At 52.3% G+C, this 17477-nt stretch overlaps 1 protein-coding gene and 1 long non-coding RNA gene across 3 annotated transcripts in view; one reads left to right on the top strand and one right to left on the bottom strand.

The window, feature by feature from the left end:
• The window catches only part of LOC147647078 (uncharacterized), an 813449-nt gene that overhangs the window by 293640 nt on the left and 502332 nt on the right, over positions 1-17477 (top strand). The window lies entirely within an intron of this gene.
• LOC147647094 (uncharacterized) overlaps positions 833-17477 on the bottom strand; it is a 62358-nt gene continuing 45713 nt past the window's right edge. Inside the window, exons 1-4 of one of the 2 annotated variants that reach the window (XM_086872471.1) lie at positions 7711-8572; positions 6298-6451; positions 2905-2983; positions 833-2718 (exon numbers count right to left, since the gene is read on the bottom strand). In XM_086872471.1, the coding sequence (XP_086728597.1) occupies positions 1712-2718; positions 2905-2956 (1059 nt within the window). In that variant the 5' untranslated portion in view covers positions 2957-2983; positions 6298-6451; positions 7711-8572 and the 3' untranslated portion in view covers positions 833-1711. Of the gene's footprint in view, positions 2719-2904; positions 2984-6297; positions 6452-7710; positions 8573-17477 lie in introns of those variants that run through there. The other variant, XM_086872470.1, reaches the window with a different exon arrangement.

Genomic DNA, 17477 nt, shown 5'->3' with positions numbered 1-17477 from the left:
GCACTAATACGCGATAGAGGGAAAGAAAAGAGAAAGCAAGGCATAAGGAACAGAGAGTAAGGGGATTATAGCTACCAACGTTGAAGTCCACTCAGCCGTCCAACGACGCAGAGTCTTCTGTCCGTTGGGGAGATCTCAAAGGAAGGTGAGTTTGGGGTATAATTTTATAGTCTTTTGCAAAGCGAGGGGTGCAGGGCCAAAACCAGAGGAGATTGATGATCATTGTGATGAAATTCCATTGCGCAGGGAGCAGGTGTAGGGTACAGAGCGATCCATGTCTTGCAAGTCTTTGCTCACCAGCAGGAACAAGGACAAGGTGTTGTGGAAAACCCATTGCACCGGGTACCACGCACAAGCCTCTGCTCAGCAGCAGGAATGAGAGCCATGAGTCGTGGAAAACCTGTTGTGCAGGTTACCAAGCCTCTGCTCACCAGCAGGAACGAGAGCAGTGTACCGTGCAACCTCCTGCAAACAATCACTGAGCAAACATCCATCTCAGCTAGGCCTAAACCCCCAAACCAAGTCCCTTGTGATATTCAGGGTCTCAGTCTCTGTCCTTGAGACGGTTGTGAGACAGATGAGGGAATCTTCGGGCCGTCTCTTACAACCCCACATCCCAAATCCCAACCCCAACCCATCCCATCCCATCCCATCTCTGCTGGACATCAAGACCCCCTTCCCAAGACCAATTTCCCTCATTTCACACCTCCCAAACTCCATCTCACCCAATACCCATCTCAGCCCTCCTGATTTGCATCCCATTTTGCCCAATCCCCTTCCAACCCCATTCCACCTGATGCCTTTAGAAGGCTGACCTAGAACAGAGGCTGGACAGAGTTAAGTATAAAGTTTATTAAAAGGCCTTAAAGGATACAACTTGTGCCTGGCCAACAAGATACAACAAGAGCCTGGCCAGGGCTACACCCAAGATGGACCAAAAACAAATGTCACACAAATGGACAACTGATCACAAGGTCGCATATTTTTAGAAGTTTAGGTCCATCTCTGTATTTCGGTTCATGGTCCAATTAGAGCTTCAGATGATGAAGTCCCATCCTTCCTGTTTTCTCTCTTCAGTCCACACTTGTTCATACTTTTGGACATGGAACTTATAATGACTGTCCTTGGTATCAAGCTAGTAAAGGAATTGTTTTGTCTACCTACTCTGTGAAGAGAGCTAACTAACACTTAATAGGAAGTTCAAAGCTACAAACTCAGGCAGTGCAGAATTTGAAAAATATGAAAGCTAAAACTTAAGGCAACACACCCTGCAGGACAGTGGAATCCAGCAATTTTGGGTGGGATTGAGTAGATTTCAATGGCACTGAGTAGTTTTGAGGTGACAGATAGAATTTGCTCATCTCCTTGCGTGCCAAGAGATGAAGACAAATATACCAAATACCCCCAAAACCCTCCCCATTACCTCCCTGAATACCAGATTCCCTTCAAGCACTAGTAAAAGAGATGTTTTAGATGCCTTTGATGAATCTGTAGACTTTTACCCCAATTTTGTCTGTTTTAAATAGATGAAGATGAATCAAAAGAAAATTGGGGCCAAATCAAAATGACCACCAGCTCAGTGTCTTCCCAACACAGATCACTGGGAACGTGGGTCATCAGGGCTCTGCCCAACGTGGGTCCTCTGATGGGGGATGGAGCTGGAGCAGCGCATGGACACCTTCCTGCACTTGGGGCACTCGCAGGGCTTCCCTTACCGGTGCCTCCGTTGGTGTCTGGTCAAGTTAGAGCTGTGGCTGAAGCTCTTCCCACACTGGGGACACTCATAGGGCCTCTCCCCAGTGTGGATACGCCGGTGCCTGATGAGGGTGGAGTTGTGCTTGAAGCCCTTCCTGCAGTCATGGCAGCGGAAGGGCCTCTCATCTGTGTGAATCAGCTGGTGCTCGAGGAGGCTGGAGCTGGTCTGAAACCTCTTCCCACACTGGAGACACTCATAGGGCCTCTCCCCAGTGTGGATCATCTGGTGGATGGTCAGTTTGGACCTCCAGCTGTAGGTCATCCCACATTCCTCACACTCATAGGGACGTTCCCCAGTGTGAGTCCTCTGGTGGATGGTCAGGCTGGAGCTGTGGCTGAAGCTCTTCCCACATTCCCCACACTCATAGGGCCTCTCCCCAGTGTGGATGCGCCGGTGCCTGATGAGGTGGGAGTTTTGCTTGAAGCCCTCCCCACAGTCAGGGCAGCGGAAGGGCTTCTCATCTGTGTGAATCTGCTGGTGCCTGAGGAGATTGGAGCTGCTGTGAAACCTCTTCCCACACTCAGGACACTCGTAGGGCCTCTCCCCAGTGTGGATGCGCTGGTGGATGATGAGTTGAGAGTTGAAGCTGAAGCCCTTCCCACATTCCCCACACTCATAGGCCCATTCCCCAGTGTGGATCATCTGGTGGTGGATCAGGCTGTTGCTGTGGCTGAAGCTCTTCCCACACTCCAAGCACTTGTAGCGCTTCTCCCCATCCTGAAGCTGCTCATGGACCACCAGCTCAGAGCCCTGGCTGGATCTCCGGCCGCCTTCCCGGCACAGGGTGGGTCTTTCCTCCTCAGAGCACCCTGGGATGGGTTTGGAGCCCCTCCTCCTGCGGGATCTCTGGGGCTTTTCCTCCCTGTTGGATTCCTGTGCTGTGGAGCTGCTCAAAACGGCCTCTTCCACGAGGTTCTGCCGTGGGGATTTGTCCTCCCTGGTCTCCATCCTCAGCTCCTGGTCTGGGGGAGGAAGGACAAGGAGAGGATGGGATTTGCCTCCGTGCCAGAGGGAAGGGGAAGGAGATCCCCCCAGTGCGTCCCCGGCAGGACGGCGTCGGCAGCGGGGTTGTCCTGCAGCCGGGGGCCAGGCTGGGCTGGGAGATGGAGCAGGAGAGAGGGGGAAAGGGGCACTGACTTCCTCCTCACCTGCCTGGGTGTCCTGGGACGTCTTCCTCTTCCTCACAGCCTCCTCCTCCATCCGGCCAAGGTTTGGGAATGGGAAATCCTGGTTTGGGGAAAAATACAATTCATGAGCACATTGGAATAGGGGGTTCCTCCTGCCCAAGGCCCTCTCTAGAAGTCACAGGGCACCTTGTGCCCATATAAACCTCCTAAACACCAAGATTCAGTCCTGAAAATGCCTCCCAGGAGTTCCCCATCTCTGGTCTCTCCCCTTTGCTGTTCATGGGTTCCCCCCTGTTCCAGCTGCTGGGGGTCACGCTTGTACTGTGGGTCCCCCATCTACTTGGTCCCTGCCCTCCCCTTGCTTCTGAGAGTGCCAGGAATCCAAAAAGTTCCTCTCATTTTTGTCTCAACATTTAGGGATGTTGGAGGTTTTTGGGGTCCCAGGGTCCCTTCTCCCCTTATTCTCTTCTTGGGGGTGCAGGTGGTCCATGGAGACCCCCCTGACCCCTCTCCAGGCTGTTGAGGGTCTTGTGAATTGCGGCGCTCCCCTTCTCTGGGGGTCCTGGGGGACACAGGGCTCTGCTCCTCCAGGCTGCCTCTGCCAGCAGCTGCCACCAGGACCCCCCAAGGGGCATTTTCTGCTCAGCTTTGGAGTTCTTCATTCGCCGAACATTCTCCCCAAAAACCCAACCCAGGGACCCCCCAGGATATCTGGGCCGAGCTCCCCCTCCCTGGTTATTGCTGGGATGGGGGGGGTGATGATCCCACGGGTGGGGGACTGTGAATTTGGGGAATGCTGGACTGGGATATACTGGGTGTGACTGAGATAATACTGGGATAACAAGCACCTGACTGGGGTTACTGGGAGTGTCTGGGAATGGCTATGGACATGCTGAGAACAACTGGGATATACTGGGAACACACTGGGAACAACGGGAACCATGCTGGGGACAACTGAAAGCAACTGGGCGTGACTGGGACCATGCTGGGAGGGGATGGGACTATACTTGGGGCTACTGGGTGCAACTGGGATCACACTGGGAGAAACAGGGAGCAACTGGAACCACGCTGAGGGCAACTGGGATCTAACTGGGATCACAGTGGAAGCAGCTGGGCCATGCTGGGCAAGACTGGGACCATACTGGCAGCAACTGGGACTGCACTCAGGGTGACTGGGAGTGGCTGGGAGCAACTGGGAACAGCTGGAACCACACTGGGGGCAACTGGGAGTGAGTGGGACCATGCTGAGATGGACTGGGACTATTCCAGGGACAACTGGGATCACACTGGTAGGAACTGGGAAGAATTGCAACTATTCTGGGATCATACTCAACTGGGATCATACTGGGATCACAGTGGGAGCAGCTGGGTCCATGCTGGCTGAGACTGGGATCCCACTGAGGGTGACTGGAATCATACTGGGATTGACTGGGAGTGGCTGGGAACAACTGGGATCATGCTGAGAGCAACTGGGAGGAGCTGGGAATGACTGGGAGCGTGCTGGAGCTGACTGGGATATACTGGGAGAGACAGGGAGTCCCAGGGATCACACTGGAGGCTACTGGGGTCACACTGGCACTGCCAGGGAGCAACTGGGGGCCACTGGCCTCATCCTGGGAGTGACTGGGATCAGACTGGGAGTGACTGGGATCAGACTGGGAGTTACTGGGATGATACTGGGAGTGTGAAGGAAACTGGAAAATTGGGGAAAAAATGGGAAAAAAAGCAGGATCAATAAAAGGAAAATAGAAGGGAAAAATCAGGGGAAAAAAATAGAAAAAACCAGGATGAAATAAAAAAAAAAAAGGGAAAATCAGGAAAAATTTGGGAAAAAAAGAGAAAAGTCAAGGAATAAATGGGAAAAATTGGGGAAAAAATCAGGAAAAGAAAGTGGAAAAAATCTTGAAAAAAATCAGGAAAAATGGGGAAAAAAATCAGGACAAAATCTGGGAAAAATCAGGAAAAATCAGGAAGAATTGGAAAAAAAACTGAGAAAATCAGGAGAAAAACTGGGAAAGAACTTGGAAAAACCAGGAAAATAAAGAGGCATAAAATCTAAAAATAGTAGAAAAATAATGGGAAAAAAATTCGGAAAAAACCAGGGAAAACTCAGGGAAATTTGAGAAGAAATTGGGAAAAAGCTAGAAAAAAAATGGGAAAGGAAGATAGAAAAATCAGGAAAAAATAGGAAAGGCATGGAAAAAAAAAGAAGTGAAAAAATGGGAAAAATCAGGGAAATATCAGGAAAAGAAAGCCAAAAAGACCCTGGGAAAAACCAGGCGAAATCAAGAAAAAATTCGGAAAAAAATTTGAAAAATCAAGGAAAAAACAAAAATGTTTGAGAAAGCTTGCAAAAAAATCAGAAAAAAAATGTGAAAAAAAAGAAAGATCAGGGGAATATCAGGGAAAAAAAACAGGAAAAGGATTAAAAAATCTGTAAAAAATCAGAAAAAAATAATGAAAAATTTCAGGAAGAAAATGGGGAAAGCCAGAAAAAATTGGGAAAGGAAAAAGGATAAATCGGGAAAAAAACTGGAAAAGAATTGGGAAAAAATGGGTAAAATCAAGAAAAGAGAGAAAAAAGAAACCTGGGAAAAAATCGGGAAAAATCAGTAAAAAAATTAGGAAATACAGGGAAAAATGGGGGGAAATCAGGAAAAGAAATGGTGGAAAAAACTGGGAAAAATCAGAGAAAAAAAAATCAAGGGAAAAATGAGGAAAAAAACCTGGGGGACAAAACCTGGGAAAATGTTAAAAAAATTGGGAAAAAGCCAGGAAATATTTAGGAAATGAACAAGCATAATTTAGGAAAAATTTGGAAAAAATGGGGAAATATTGGGACAGATCAGAGGGAAAAATCAGGAAAAAAAAATGTGAAAAATGAAAGAAAAATCAGGAAAAGAAAAAGGGAATAAAACCTGAAAAAAATCAGAAAAAAATTTAAAAAATTGGGGGAAAATCAGGGAAAAAATTGGGAAAAATCAGGGAAAAAATGGGAAAAAACAGAAAAATCAGGGAAAAATTTGAGAAAAAGTTGGGGAAAAGATAAAAAAATTTGGGAAGAGAGAAAAATCAGGGGAAAATCAGGAAAATTTGATAAAAAACGGGAAAAAAATGGGAAAATTTGGGAGAAAAAGGAGGGAAAAAATCAGAAAAAAAGCAAGGGAAAATTAGGAAAAAACTAGGAAAAAACAGAAAAAAATGGGGGAAAAAAAGAGTGAAAAAATTGGAAAAAATATTGGGAAAAAAAATGGAAAAATCTGGGACAAAACGAGGAAAAGAAAGAGGAAAATAATCTGGAAGAATCAGGATAAAATGGGGATAAAAAATGGGAAAAAAATGGGAAAAATCAGGAAAAAAACAGGATTAAATCCCCCTATCCCATTTTTCCATGGAATTTTAGGAATTGCCTACCTGGGAGATCGTAGAAGAATTTCCAGACCTGAGAATCCAGGGACTGGGGAAAGGTGGAATTGCGGATGAGCTGCGCAAGGTTTTTTGGAAGACTGATGGCTTGGTCCTCTTCCAGCTTCCAGAACATTGGGATGAATCCCACACCTCCTTCTGGCTGGAAATCATGGAAAAATCATGGGAAAGCTGTGATTTAAATTCATGAAATTTTGCCACCAAAGCACCCTTTTTTCCCACCAAAATTTCTATTTTTTTTACCCCAAATTTCAATTTTTGGGATAATTAAATGGGGAAGATAGGGGGAAATGGGGAAAAATAAAATAAAAATGGAGGAAGAATGGGGAAAAGTTAGGGAAAACTACAAAAATATAGGGGAAAAGTGAGAAAAATGTCAGGAAAAATGGAGGAAAATGGGGAGAAATGGAGCCAAAATGGGGGGAAAAAATGGGAAAAAATGGGATAAAAATAGGGAAAATTTTGGGATAATGGGATGGAAATGGAGGAAAAATTGGGAAAAATGGGAGAAAGGAATGGAAGAAAATTGGGATAAAATTGTGGAAAAGTAAGATAAAACCAGGATAAAAATGGGAGAGGGGGGAAATGGGAAAAACTGGGACAAAAATACAAAAAAAAAGGTGAAGATGAGGCAAAAATGGGGGAAAATTGGAAGAAATCGGGGAAAATAGGAGTAAAAATGGGGAAAAAACTGGGAGAAAATGGAGCAAAAATAGCATAAAGTGGGGAAATAATAGATTAAAAATGGAAAAAATGGGAAAAATAGGAAAACATGGGGGACGATTTGAGTAAAAATGGAGGAAAAATAGGGATAAAAAATGGGAAAAAATGAGGACAAATGAGATAAAAAAGGGGAAAATTGAGAGGAAAAGAAAAAACATGGGGAAAAAATTGGGGAAAATAAGAAATAGGATTAAAATAGGGGAAAATTACATGAAAATGGGATAAAAATTAGAAAAAATAGAGCAAAAATGGGAAAGAAATGGGATAAAAATGGGGAAAAATTGGATAAAAATGTGGAAAAATGGGATAAAATGGAGACAAATTGTACTCTAATAGGGAATGACTGGGAGTGATTTGGCTTATCGTGGGGCGCAGAGGAAACTGGAGCCACACGGGGGGAGCAACTGGGCAATGCTGGGAGCAGCCACTGCCGGCACCGGGAGCCCCGAACCCCTTTCCCGGCCATGCCGGACCCGCATCCCCCCGGCCCCTTTGCCGGGGCTCTGCCGCCACCGCCACCGGGACCCCCCAAAAACACCTCCCGGGGACCCCCGGGGTGCCCCCGAGGGGCATCTGCGGCTCGGCTCTGGAGCCCTGCCATCCCCAAACACCCCCCCCAAAAACCCCAAAGCCAGGGAGCCCCGGGGTATTTGGGGCGAGCTCCCTCTCCCCGGGCACCTGCGGGATGGGGGGCGATGGTCCCGAAGGAGCTGCAGATGCAGAGAGCGGGGAGCGCAGGTGGAGCCTCCTCTGCCTGCTCCAGCTCTTCCTCCTGCTGCTCCTCCTCTTCCTCCTCCTCTGTCCCTCCTCTGTCCCTGTGCGTGGTTCGGAGCCCTCGGGTGAGCGGGGCCGGGCCGGGACACGATGGGAAAGGGCTGGGTCCCCCCCAAACCGAGCTGGGGGCAGCGGAGCTTTGGGGGAACAATGGGAACGGGGCGGGACAGGGGAACAGGGGGAGGTGGGAGCACTGAGGGTCCCCCAGTTCACCCCAGGAGCCCCAAGCCCCGTCCCAGCCCCCCCAGTTCCCCCCGCAGCCCCGGCTGAGGGGGGCTCAGCCCAGGAGCCGCCGTCGTTCGGGGCTCCCCCGACTGCAGGAACGGGAGAGTTCCCGGCTCGGGGAGGCCCCAGCACAGGAGGGGATCTTGTCCCTCTTCCAGGGCCTTTCAGGGTCTTCAGGCCCCTCTCAAGAGGAGTTTTTCTCTTTTTCAGGTTTTTTGGGGGGGATCCCACCACTACAGGGGTGTTTTTTCCTCCCCATTTTAGGGTGTTTGTGCGGCCACAGCCCCACAAGCCCCTTTTGAGGGGGGATCATGACGGCTTTAAGTGACATTTTTAGGGGTGCCCCCACCCCAAGCCCCTGTAGGGGATGTTTTGTCCCCCAGGGTGGATTTTGGGGGTTCTCTCTACCATGGCCGCTTTAAGGGCCCCCGGTGTTGTCGGGTCCCACTGTAACTCCTCTTAAAAGGGCAACACCGCTCCCGTTGGTTCCGGCAGTGGAGCCCGGGAGGGGTTGGGGGTCCCAGGAGGGGTTTGGGGGTACCTGGGTGATGCCGATGGTGTCCATGGGGATCCCGTGCTCGGTATAAACCTTGGTGAGGGTTTCCTGGGGGTTTTCAGAAGTTCTGGGTGTTTTTGGGGCCACGGTGGTTTTTTGGGAGTTCTCAAGGGGGTTTACAGGGGTCCTGATGAGGGAATTTGGGCGATCCCGGGAGTGGAATTTGGGATCTCAAGGTTGTTTTGAGGAACCTGCTGGTGATGGAGATGGGGACCCCATGCCAGGTATAAACCTTCTCAATGTCTGTATGGGGTTTTGCGGTTTTGGGGAGTTTTTGGAGCATCCAGGGATGTGTTTGGGATCAGGGGAGGTTGGGGTGTCCCGGGGGCTTTGGGGGTTCTCGGCAGGTTTGGGGGTACCTGGGCAATGCGGGTGGCAGTGCTGGGGACCCCGTGCCGGGTTTGAACCTTCTCACTGCGCACGGGCAGCGTCAGCGTGTTCAGGGAGATCCTGGGGGGCCCGGGGGGTCACCCCAAATCCCAGGGACCCCAAATGCTGAGGGACCCCCCAAACTGCCCTCACCGCTGGATCTGCTGCAGGCAGGGGGGCACCAGCACTCGGCCCCCACCCTCCACCATCACAGGGGCCTGTGGAAGAAATCTGGGGGTGCACGGACAGGTCGGGTGGGACTCCCAAAGTCCTGGGGGAGGGGACACGGGGGGACTTCCAGGAATTCCCATTATGGGGGAAAGAAGCTAGACCAGGAAGAGTTTGGGGGGGCTGGGTGGGTCATGGGGGGACTCCCAGGAGTCTTGTGGGGGGTGGGGAGGGCAGAGAATAGGGCGACCCCCAGGATGGGTTTGGGGGGGAACCGGATTGGAGCTCCCATGGCAGTGGGATGGGGAGATCTGCCCGTGGAATTCCATGGGAATGGCATGGCAGTGAGATCCGTCTACAGAATTCCCATGGGAATTGGACAGCAGTGGGATCCATCCATGGAGATCTCACGGGAATGGGATGTCTGAGATCCATCCATACAATTTCCATGCGAATTCCCACATTCCCAAATTTTGCTCTCCCAAATCCCACATTCCCATTCCCATATTCCCATGGGAATTTTGCCCTCCCCACCTTTACACTGCAGCGCCTCCCGCCCATATCTGACATATTTCCGGAGACATTCCCTGCAGCTGTGAGCCAGGGAATTTGTTAATCCCTCAGCCTGGATCTCAGGGATCCCCATGGCGGTGCCACAGTTGCCATCGCAGCCCCACAGATCCCCCAGCCCCGGCTCCCCCCGCTCAGCCCCGCTCTGGCTGTGCCGCTGCTGCAGCATCTGCAGCTCCCCGCTGGCCCCGTGCCAGTGCCGCTCCTTGTGCCACCTCTGGCTATCCCAATATCCCAGCCCTGGCTATCCCAATATCCCAGCCCTGGCTATCCCAATATCCCAGCCCTGGCTATCCCAATATCCCAACTCTGGCTATCCCAATATCCCAGCTCTGGCTATCCCAATATCCCAGCCCTGGCTATCCCAATATCCCAGCTCTGGCTATCCCAATATCCCAGCCCTGGCTATCCCAATACCCCAGCCCTGGCTATCCCAAGATCCCGGCTCGGCTCCGCCCGGCCCCGCTCGCTGCGGTGGCGCTGGAAGGGGATCCCAGCCAGGGACCCCATGGACATGGACTGCGGGAAGCCCGGGCCGGGCTCCGACAGCGCCGCGTGCAGGGAACGCAGGGAGAGGAGAACTGGGGGGACATTTGGAGATTTGGGATCGGGGGGGTCACGGCTGAAGGAAAGGGGGAACGGGGACAGCCGGGAAGGGCATTGGGGGATGCCAGGAGTGACAAGAGGGGAGGCTAGGGCTGGCTAGATGTGGCATGGCTGGAGTTCAGGGCGTTCCTGTACCCAGGAAAAGGAGCTCCAAGGGTCCCCGCTGTCCCCATTGCCAGGACAGGGCAGGGAAAGCCGGGATGGCTGGGAATAGGGGTCCCGGGTGTCCTGAGTGCTGAGGAAAGGAGGGGCTGGCTGCTGGGAGAGGCAGGAATAGGGGTCCGGGGGGTAAATGGGTCAAGGAGAAGGGGGTCTGGGGGCTGCGAGAGGCGGGATGGCCGGGAAAGGGGTGCAGAAGTTCCTGGTGCCGGATAAGGGGGTGCAGGGTGGGACCCACGGCCGGGAATGGGGGTTCGGTGGGATGGCGGCGCCCAGGAATGGGGGTTTAGGAGCCCCTCGGCGCTCCGGAATGGGCGATCAAAGAGTCCCGGTGCCGGGGTCCCCCTCACCTCTCGCCGCCCCCCGGGAGCGCCCCCGGCCCCAGCGCTGGAGCCATCGCGCTGCTCCGCTGCGGCCCCGCCCACAGCCCCGGCCCCGCCCCCAGAGCCGCCTCCGGCCCCGCCATTGGCGCCGCTCTTTGCTGCCCGCCAGTGGCAGCCCGAGGCTGCAGTGACGTCACCGGTCGCCGGGCAGATCCCGGCGGCGCAGGGCGGCCAAGGCGGAAGCGAAAGTGCCCGAGGGAGCGCGGGGGGAGGGGACGGGGCAATTCCAGGGAATTCCCCTGGATCCCCTCCCGGGATCCCCCGGGACCCTCCTCGGCCGCGCACTGCGGGACCCCCGGGACAAACTGGGCTGAACTCCCGGGCCCTGCGCCCAAACTCTGCCTGGAACCCGCCGGCTTCGGCCCAAAGCGGGGGAAGCCCCGGCATCCGCGGATCCCATTTTTCCTGCGGCTGCGGCTCCCCAGCCCCGGCGGAGCAGGAGCGGCCGCTGGGAGCCCGAGCCCCGATTCCCAATCTCCTTCTCTCTCTCTCTGCTGCTCTCTCCCTCTCCTTTGGGTGATCAGAAATGCCAGAGCGGCTGGAGAGCCCCGTGCCCAGCTCGGCTTTCCCTGGAAAGGGAGGCCTGGGGGTGCGGTGCCCCGGGATGGCCGGGAATGGGGCTCCGGGGGTCCCCGGGCTGACGGAACCGGGGGATCCAGGGGCTGGCAGGGGAGGATCCCCGGGAAAGGGGGTGCAGGGCGCTGTAGGTGCAGGAGAAGGGGGTGCAGGGGGTCCCGGAGCTGGGGAAGGAGATGCGGGGGGGTCCCAGGGCCCAGGAATGGGGATCCAAGGGGGTCCCAGGGGGGCTCCCCAAAGCCCCTCCCAGGGCACAGCAGGAGCTGGGTCAGGAGCTCTGGCAGAGACCAAAGGGGGTGAGCCCGGCATGGGGGGGACATGGGGGAGTCACAGGCGCTCCTGGGGGGGGACACGACCCCCGGGTACCCCTCCTCACCTTCTCCCATGTACCCCAACAGAGCCCCTAAATGGATGAGCAGAGCTCGGTGACTGCAGTATGAAACTTGTTCAGTGGCACAGAAGGATTTAGAATTGAGGACAGGGGAAGGGTTTAACCCAGCCTCCTGTTTGAACAGCCTGGAGAGGGGGCTGGGGAGAAACCCATGCCTGCATTGAATTGAGAGAGATCCAGACCCGGGCTGGGAGAGATTTGAGGCACACCCACCTTTGGACTTTGCTGTCCACAACACCCTGTCACATAAAGGTAAAACCTTACAAAAGAAAGGACTTGTAAAATTGTGGTTTAGGACTTGTTACTTGGGCTTAATGTAGCTAGCAGCTGGCCTGATAAGTTCCCAGGCAAAAACATCTTGAGAATGAAAAGTTTGTTAACATAACAAACTATTCTTGGGGAGAAAAACAAGTGCACCTCTAGTAACAAGGGATCTGTCCCATGGGAATCAGTAGAAAAAGTATGTAAACATTGTTAGAGAGAAAAGTTTGGACTGACGTGTACACTCACCATTACCAACCAGTGAACTGAGTTCCCAACCAACTGGAATTAAGCACGGAGCCTTCTGATAACCATGTAAATATAAGCTGTGTGCAATAAAGCTTTGGCTGTGATGGAAGAAGAAACAGGTGTCATTGTCCATCTCTACTGCGACACACCCAAGCAGGACATCGGGTCCTGCCGAAGCAGTGGAAAGAAGCAGCTCTGGTGGCCAAGTGGCACGGCCCATTCCAAGTGTCCCTGAGCACAGAAACAGCCCCAGCACAGCTGAACACGGGGGGACCCCTCAGCCTCGGCTCAAGGGCTCTGCAGCCCCGCAGATTTGGATTTCCCGGCTGCAGCAGGAGGATGGGAGCCGCCCCTGAGCCTGCACTGAAGGCAAGGCAGCAGCAGCCAGGGCTCCCCAGCGGGGGAAGCCCCTGGGCCTGCCCACAGATCCTCTGCTGAAATCCTCGGCCTGGGCACCCTCCTTTGGCATCTCCAGCCCCTGCGGGACAATCCTGGCTGGCACTGCTGGAGCTTCAGGGCTTTCTGTGCCTGCCCTCGCCACAGCTGCTGGGGAAGGCACCGTGAGAATTCCACTCTGGCTCTCAATTACACTCACACTCTGGGCTGGCCTGGATTAGAGTAATGGAAAATATACCAAGTGTAAAATTATTTTTTATTTGATTTCTCCAGTCAAGCTTGGTTTGCATTTGCCTTGGAATTTTAAAGGTTTTTTTTAAGGGATGTTCCACCACTCAGCAGAGATGAGCTTAACATCTCAATAGACTGGGAACAGCCCAAAAGATTCCCACAAAGACAACGACCATCAACAAAACATCAAGGCCCCACAGCAAACATCAACCAACATCTACCCCAGACACTGCCCTGGCACAGCTGGAGACACCTGGTCTGGAAAAGGCTGAGCAGGAAATCCAGGAGTGCAGACCTAATTCACATCAGAGACACAGAAATCCGGGTGCAACAGGAAACCGAACACTAAGGGCTCCACAACTTGGAAACAATGAACACTAAACCAATGGATTTCTATGGGTTCAGACTGTATAAAGTTTAGGAAACATCTAGTAAAACTCACATGTCATGGAATGATTTTCTCTGCACATGCAGACTATGTGTGGTTGAAATGATTCTGTTCAGAATCAAGTCATGCTTTATTTCTCTAATGACATTGTTGGAGAGTTTTTGCTTTTCACAGTTTCAGTGAAAGGATTACTCCATTGGAAGAATTTTTCATAATTATTCTACTTTTATATTGTCAGTTCTGTTTGGGCCAGGGGTGTGAGAATCAGTTTTTAGTCAGAGGAGAAGAAAAAAAAAACTTGATTGCTTTCTAATTTTTGTTTTTATGTTTGTGCGTGGCTCTTAGTGATGACAAAACTATGGTATGGGTTTTTCCATGCTCACCTTTAAGCTGCATTTTGAAAACCAGAAGATCTTGAAATGTGGTCCTTTAAAATGGAAACAGTTAATAGAAAATTGTCTTAAAAAAGAAAAAAAAAAAATTGGGGGGGGTGGGGGGTGGGGTTGGGGCTCCATGTGAGTCATCCCATGGCTGCCCTGGAAGAGAAGCTTCATTCCAGGCAGCCAGCTGAGGAGCTTTAGAAATGCAAATTAACACCTCTGGGGCAAAGCCTGGACAATGTACCAGGGTGTTCCTGCCTGGGGGAGGAATTGGGCTGAATTCCTCTGCCCCTCACCCCAAGCTCTGCCTGCTGGCACAGATGGAATTTGCACAGCTAAATGCAGAACCCATGGTGAGGATATATGACTCTGCAGCAGAAATTGGTTAAGCTAAAAAGGAAAACTGCAAATGGACAATGCTGTGAAAATTTCACTATAAAAAATGGGGGAGAATCATCCCACTCCCCACCTCAACTTCTGCTCTCACTTTCTATGTTATCTAGGGTGAATTACAGCTCCGGATTTTGTTGCTACCCCATATTAAGGGAATTCAGTTGGGAATCCAAGTATGTGCTGATTTAATTAGAGAAAAGCCCAAAATTGATGCAGCCCTGCCCAGAGGGAGCACCCAAAAATGGGGAAAATATGAACAGCCACCAGAACAAATCCTGCAACACCACGGACCAGCCCCTGGGAACCCTAACAAATTCATATCAGGAGCCAGAGAACTAATTTATCATTTCCATGGCATAATTAGATTACAGGATGTCCTCAAAATAATACCCAACCAGACAGCTCCAGTTCCTGACTTTCTTCACAACCAATCCACCCAGATGAGGAACACAACATTTCACCATGGGATGGAGTCACATTATCTTTTAGCAGAAAAAGGAGGCAGAGTTTGTGGAAAATTACATGACTCAAACTGCTGTTGGCAAATAGATCACAGAGGAAAAGTGGAGAAAGAGATGACAAAGGATATAAGAAAAATGTCATGTACTGGTCCAAACATGGAAAGGATGGGAATGGGCAACTTTTTTGTGGTTCCCTGGCAGACCATGGGTTAAACGAATGCACTTTCTCCTCTTACGTTCTACAGCAACTCTCATCTTTTCACCATGCACGACACCTTGCTGAGTGCAGCTCATTCAGCAGCTGAGCAAGGGGATGCAGGGGGCAGCCAGGCCTCCTGAGCCACAAACGGCTACAAAAGGACAGCGAATGAGGGCACTGAGAGCAATCCCAAAATCAAAGAACACCCAGGAAGAAAAAACAGAGCCAATGAGTGAATCTGCTTGCAGATAGGGCCACGGACTTGCACATAAGGAAGCAATGGGAAAAAGCCTCAGTTTCAGAAAATGTTACCAATTGACAAGGACCGCTGCTCTGACAAAGTCCCGCTAAATTCCTGAACTTCCAGAAGAACAAAGACTTAACAGAGCCATCAATATCGGATGTTATACAAAAGTGGGGGGTACATATTAACCGGGACATGCAGGAGGCAGATGGGGAAGTCTGAACCTTCCAAGCACCTCCGCCAGTGGGGAAAGGGACAGGGACACGCGGCCGGGAAAATCAGGACAAAAACGAGGCCGCGTCCTCCAGCAGCTGGAGAGAGCGCATGGCAAATGCCCCACGGCCTCTCCCTTTGGGCAGCAATAAAGTCACTCTCACACCGCTCCTCTGCCTCCTTTGGCCACACAAACCTCTGGCGCCGGGAATTTTCCCGCCCAGCCCCGAGCACAGCGCAGCCACCTCCGGGCTACCGACACGAACCGGGACGAGCCAGCGCTGCTCCGGCACCGGCTCCTGCCGAGGCCCCAGCGGGAAGAAGACCGCGGGCAGCCGCTCCCGCAGCGCCCTCACGCCAGGGCCAACACGGGCCGGCCACGGCACAAGCCACCCGCCACAGCCCCCCGCCGCCCCCTCCCGGGCCCGCAGCGAGCCCTGAGCCCCCGCAGAACCGAGCGCGGCTCCCACCTGCGATGGCTGGGGCCGCCTCCGAGCTCCGCCGCCGCCTCACCGGGCTCCGGCCGCTGCCGCCGCTGCCGGGCCCGCACAGACGCTCCAGCAATGGCGGCTCTCCTGCCCCACGGCCGCCCTGGGGGCGCCAGCGGGGCCGGGCTTGTCCCCGCTCTGCCCAATCAGCGCGCGCCAGAGCCACGAGTGACGGCAGCAGCAGCCAATCGCAGCCAGCGGCGGGCTCTGCACACGGCACAGCTCCGCCCCGCGCTCTCAGGACCCGCCCCGGGCTGTGTGAGGGGAAGGGCGGAGATGAGGAACAGGCCTGGAACGGGCCCGGCCCGAGCCGCCATTGAGCTCCCAACATAAACAAAGTTCTCCGCAGCTCCCGGCCCGCTTTTCCCTGCCCTGGGTATTCGGTGGCTCCGGCTCAGCGGGAAGCCCTGGAGCTTCTCCCACCTCTAATTAGGTGCCTCAGTGCATCGCTCGGATTTCTCCCAAAAAGGAGAAAACTGCCCCAAATCCCTGTGGATGAGTGGGGGAGGAGAGAGATTTCTGGCAGAAAATTCCAAAAACTCAGTGAAGGATCATGAGAAGTAAATTAATACCCCTAAAACCAGCTTCCCCCCACCCCTCCCTCCTCCCAGCTGTGCCTCCTCCCCCGGCAGTGCAGGTGCGGTCAATTAAAGGGCCAGGAGACCTTCTGCTCCCATTAACAAGCCTTTATTAGAGAGAACTGGGCCTAGAGGTGGGGGCTTGGGGTGCACGCCGCCGCTGCTCCCTGTGGTCGATGTCGAGGATCACACAGGCCAGTCGTCATCCACTGTCAGCAGGACCAGAGCCTCTATCCTCGCCAGGATCACCCAGAGACTCTGTCTTAGGCTCAAAGGTCTAGGGGTGTCTTCCCTCTCAAGTCCTGCCCAGGTCATGGCAACCAGCTTGCTGGACTGGGATTGGCACACCCAGTCTCCCCAGGTCCCCGCTGCCTCCACAGTGGGGTCCTCCAGATGTTCCCTGAGCGTGGCTCATTGTCCAGGGCTGTCTTTGCTCCCAGGTGGTAATATGATTTTAATATGCACCCATGTGCAAGTCTTTATGGGAAATGGGGAAGTTCATCCTGGGCAGCAGCGGCTAAATTGCCTGACGGGTTGGAAGAGAATAAGGGATGGGGATACAAATGCAAGGATAAAACAAGTATGAACTTCTTAACAGTGAACCCTTTTGGGACTTACAACACCAAAACCCCTTATCCAGGGACCTAAACTGGGATTGAAACAGGAACATATAATTTGAACATTGGGATTTTTATTTATAACAATATCCCCCCTCTTTTAATTTGACCAGGCATCAGCCTGCGTCAACTTGTTGTTTCAGGCTCCTGGTAGTGAAATTTCTTTAGTCTTTGGTATTGGTCATATACCCTTTTTGCTTCTTTCAGCTCTGAACTTTCTAACATTAGGATCTTAGTTTTTCCATGCTCTTGGGTTATTTCTAATGAGTTGTAGATTGTGCTGCTAGACTGTATTACTGAGGTAATCATTCTGATCAAACACGGGATGACACAGGGAAGAAACAACAGTCCTGCTAGTCCTGCTATACCAATGAATGCCACCTTTTTCCACCAGCCCTTAAAGGACCAGAAACTATCCCATCAATCAGTATTCAGGATCGGCGTCCATTCTTGGTTCCCTATGTAGGAGATTTTTCTGATCTCTTTAGAAATGTTCCAGATTACTTCACTTTTATCATCTATTTCTAGGCAGCACTCAGAGGTGTTGAACTTCCCACAGATTTCCCCCTC

This window comes from Cyanistes caeruleus, unplaced genomic scaffold, assembly GCF_971803275.1.
Source record: "Cyanistes caeruleus unplaced genomic scaffold, bCyaCae1.hap1.1 HAP1_SCAFFOLD_65, whole genome shotgun sequence".
In the NCBI taxonomy this organism is placed as follows: domain Eukaryota; kingdom Metazoa; phylum Chordata; class Aves; order Passeriformes; family Paridae; genus Cyanistes; species Cyanistes caeruleus.
This window is presented reverse-complemented; position numbering and strand designations above follow the sequence as displayed.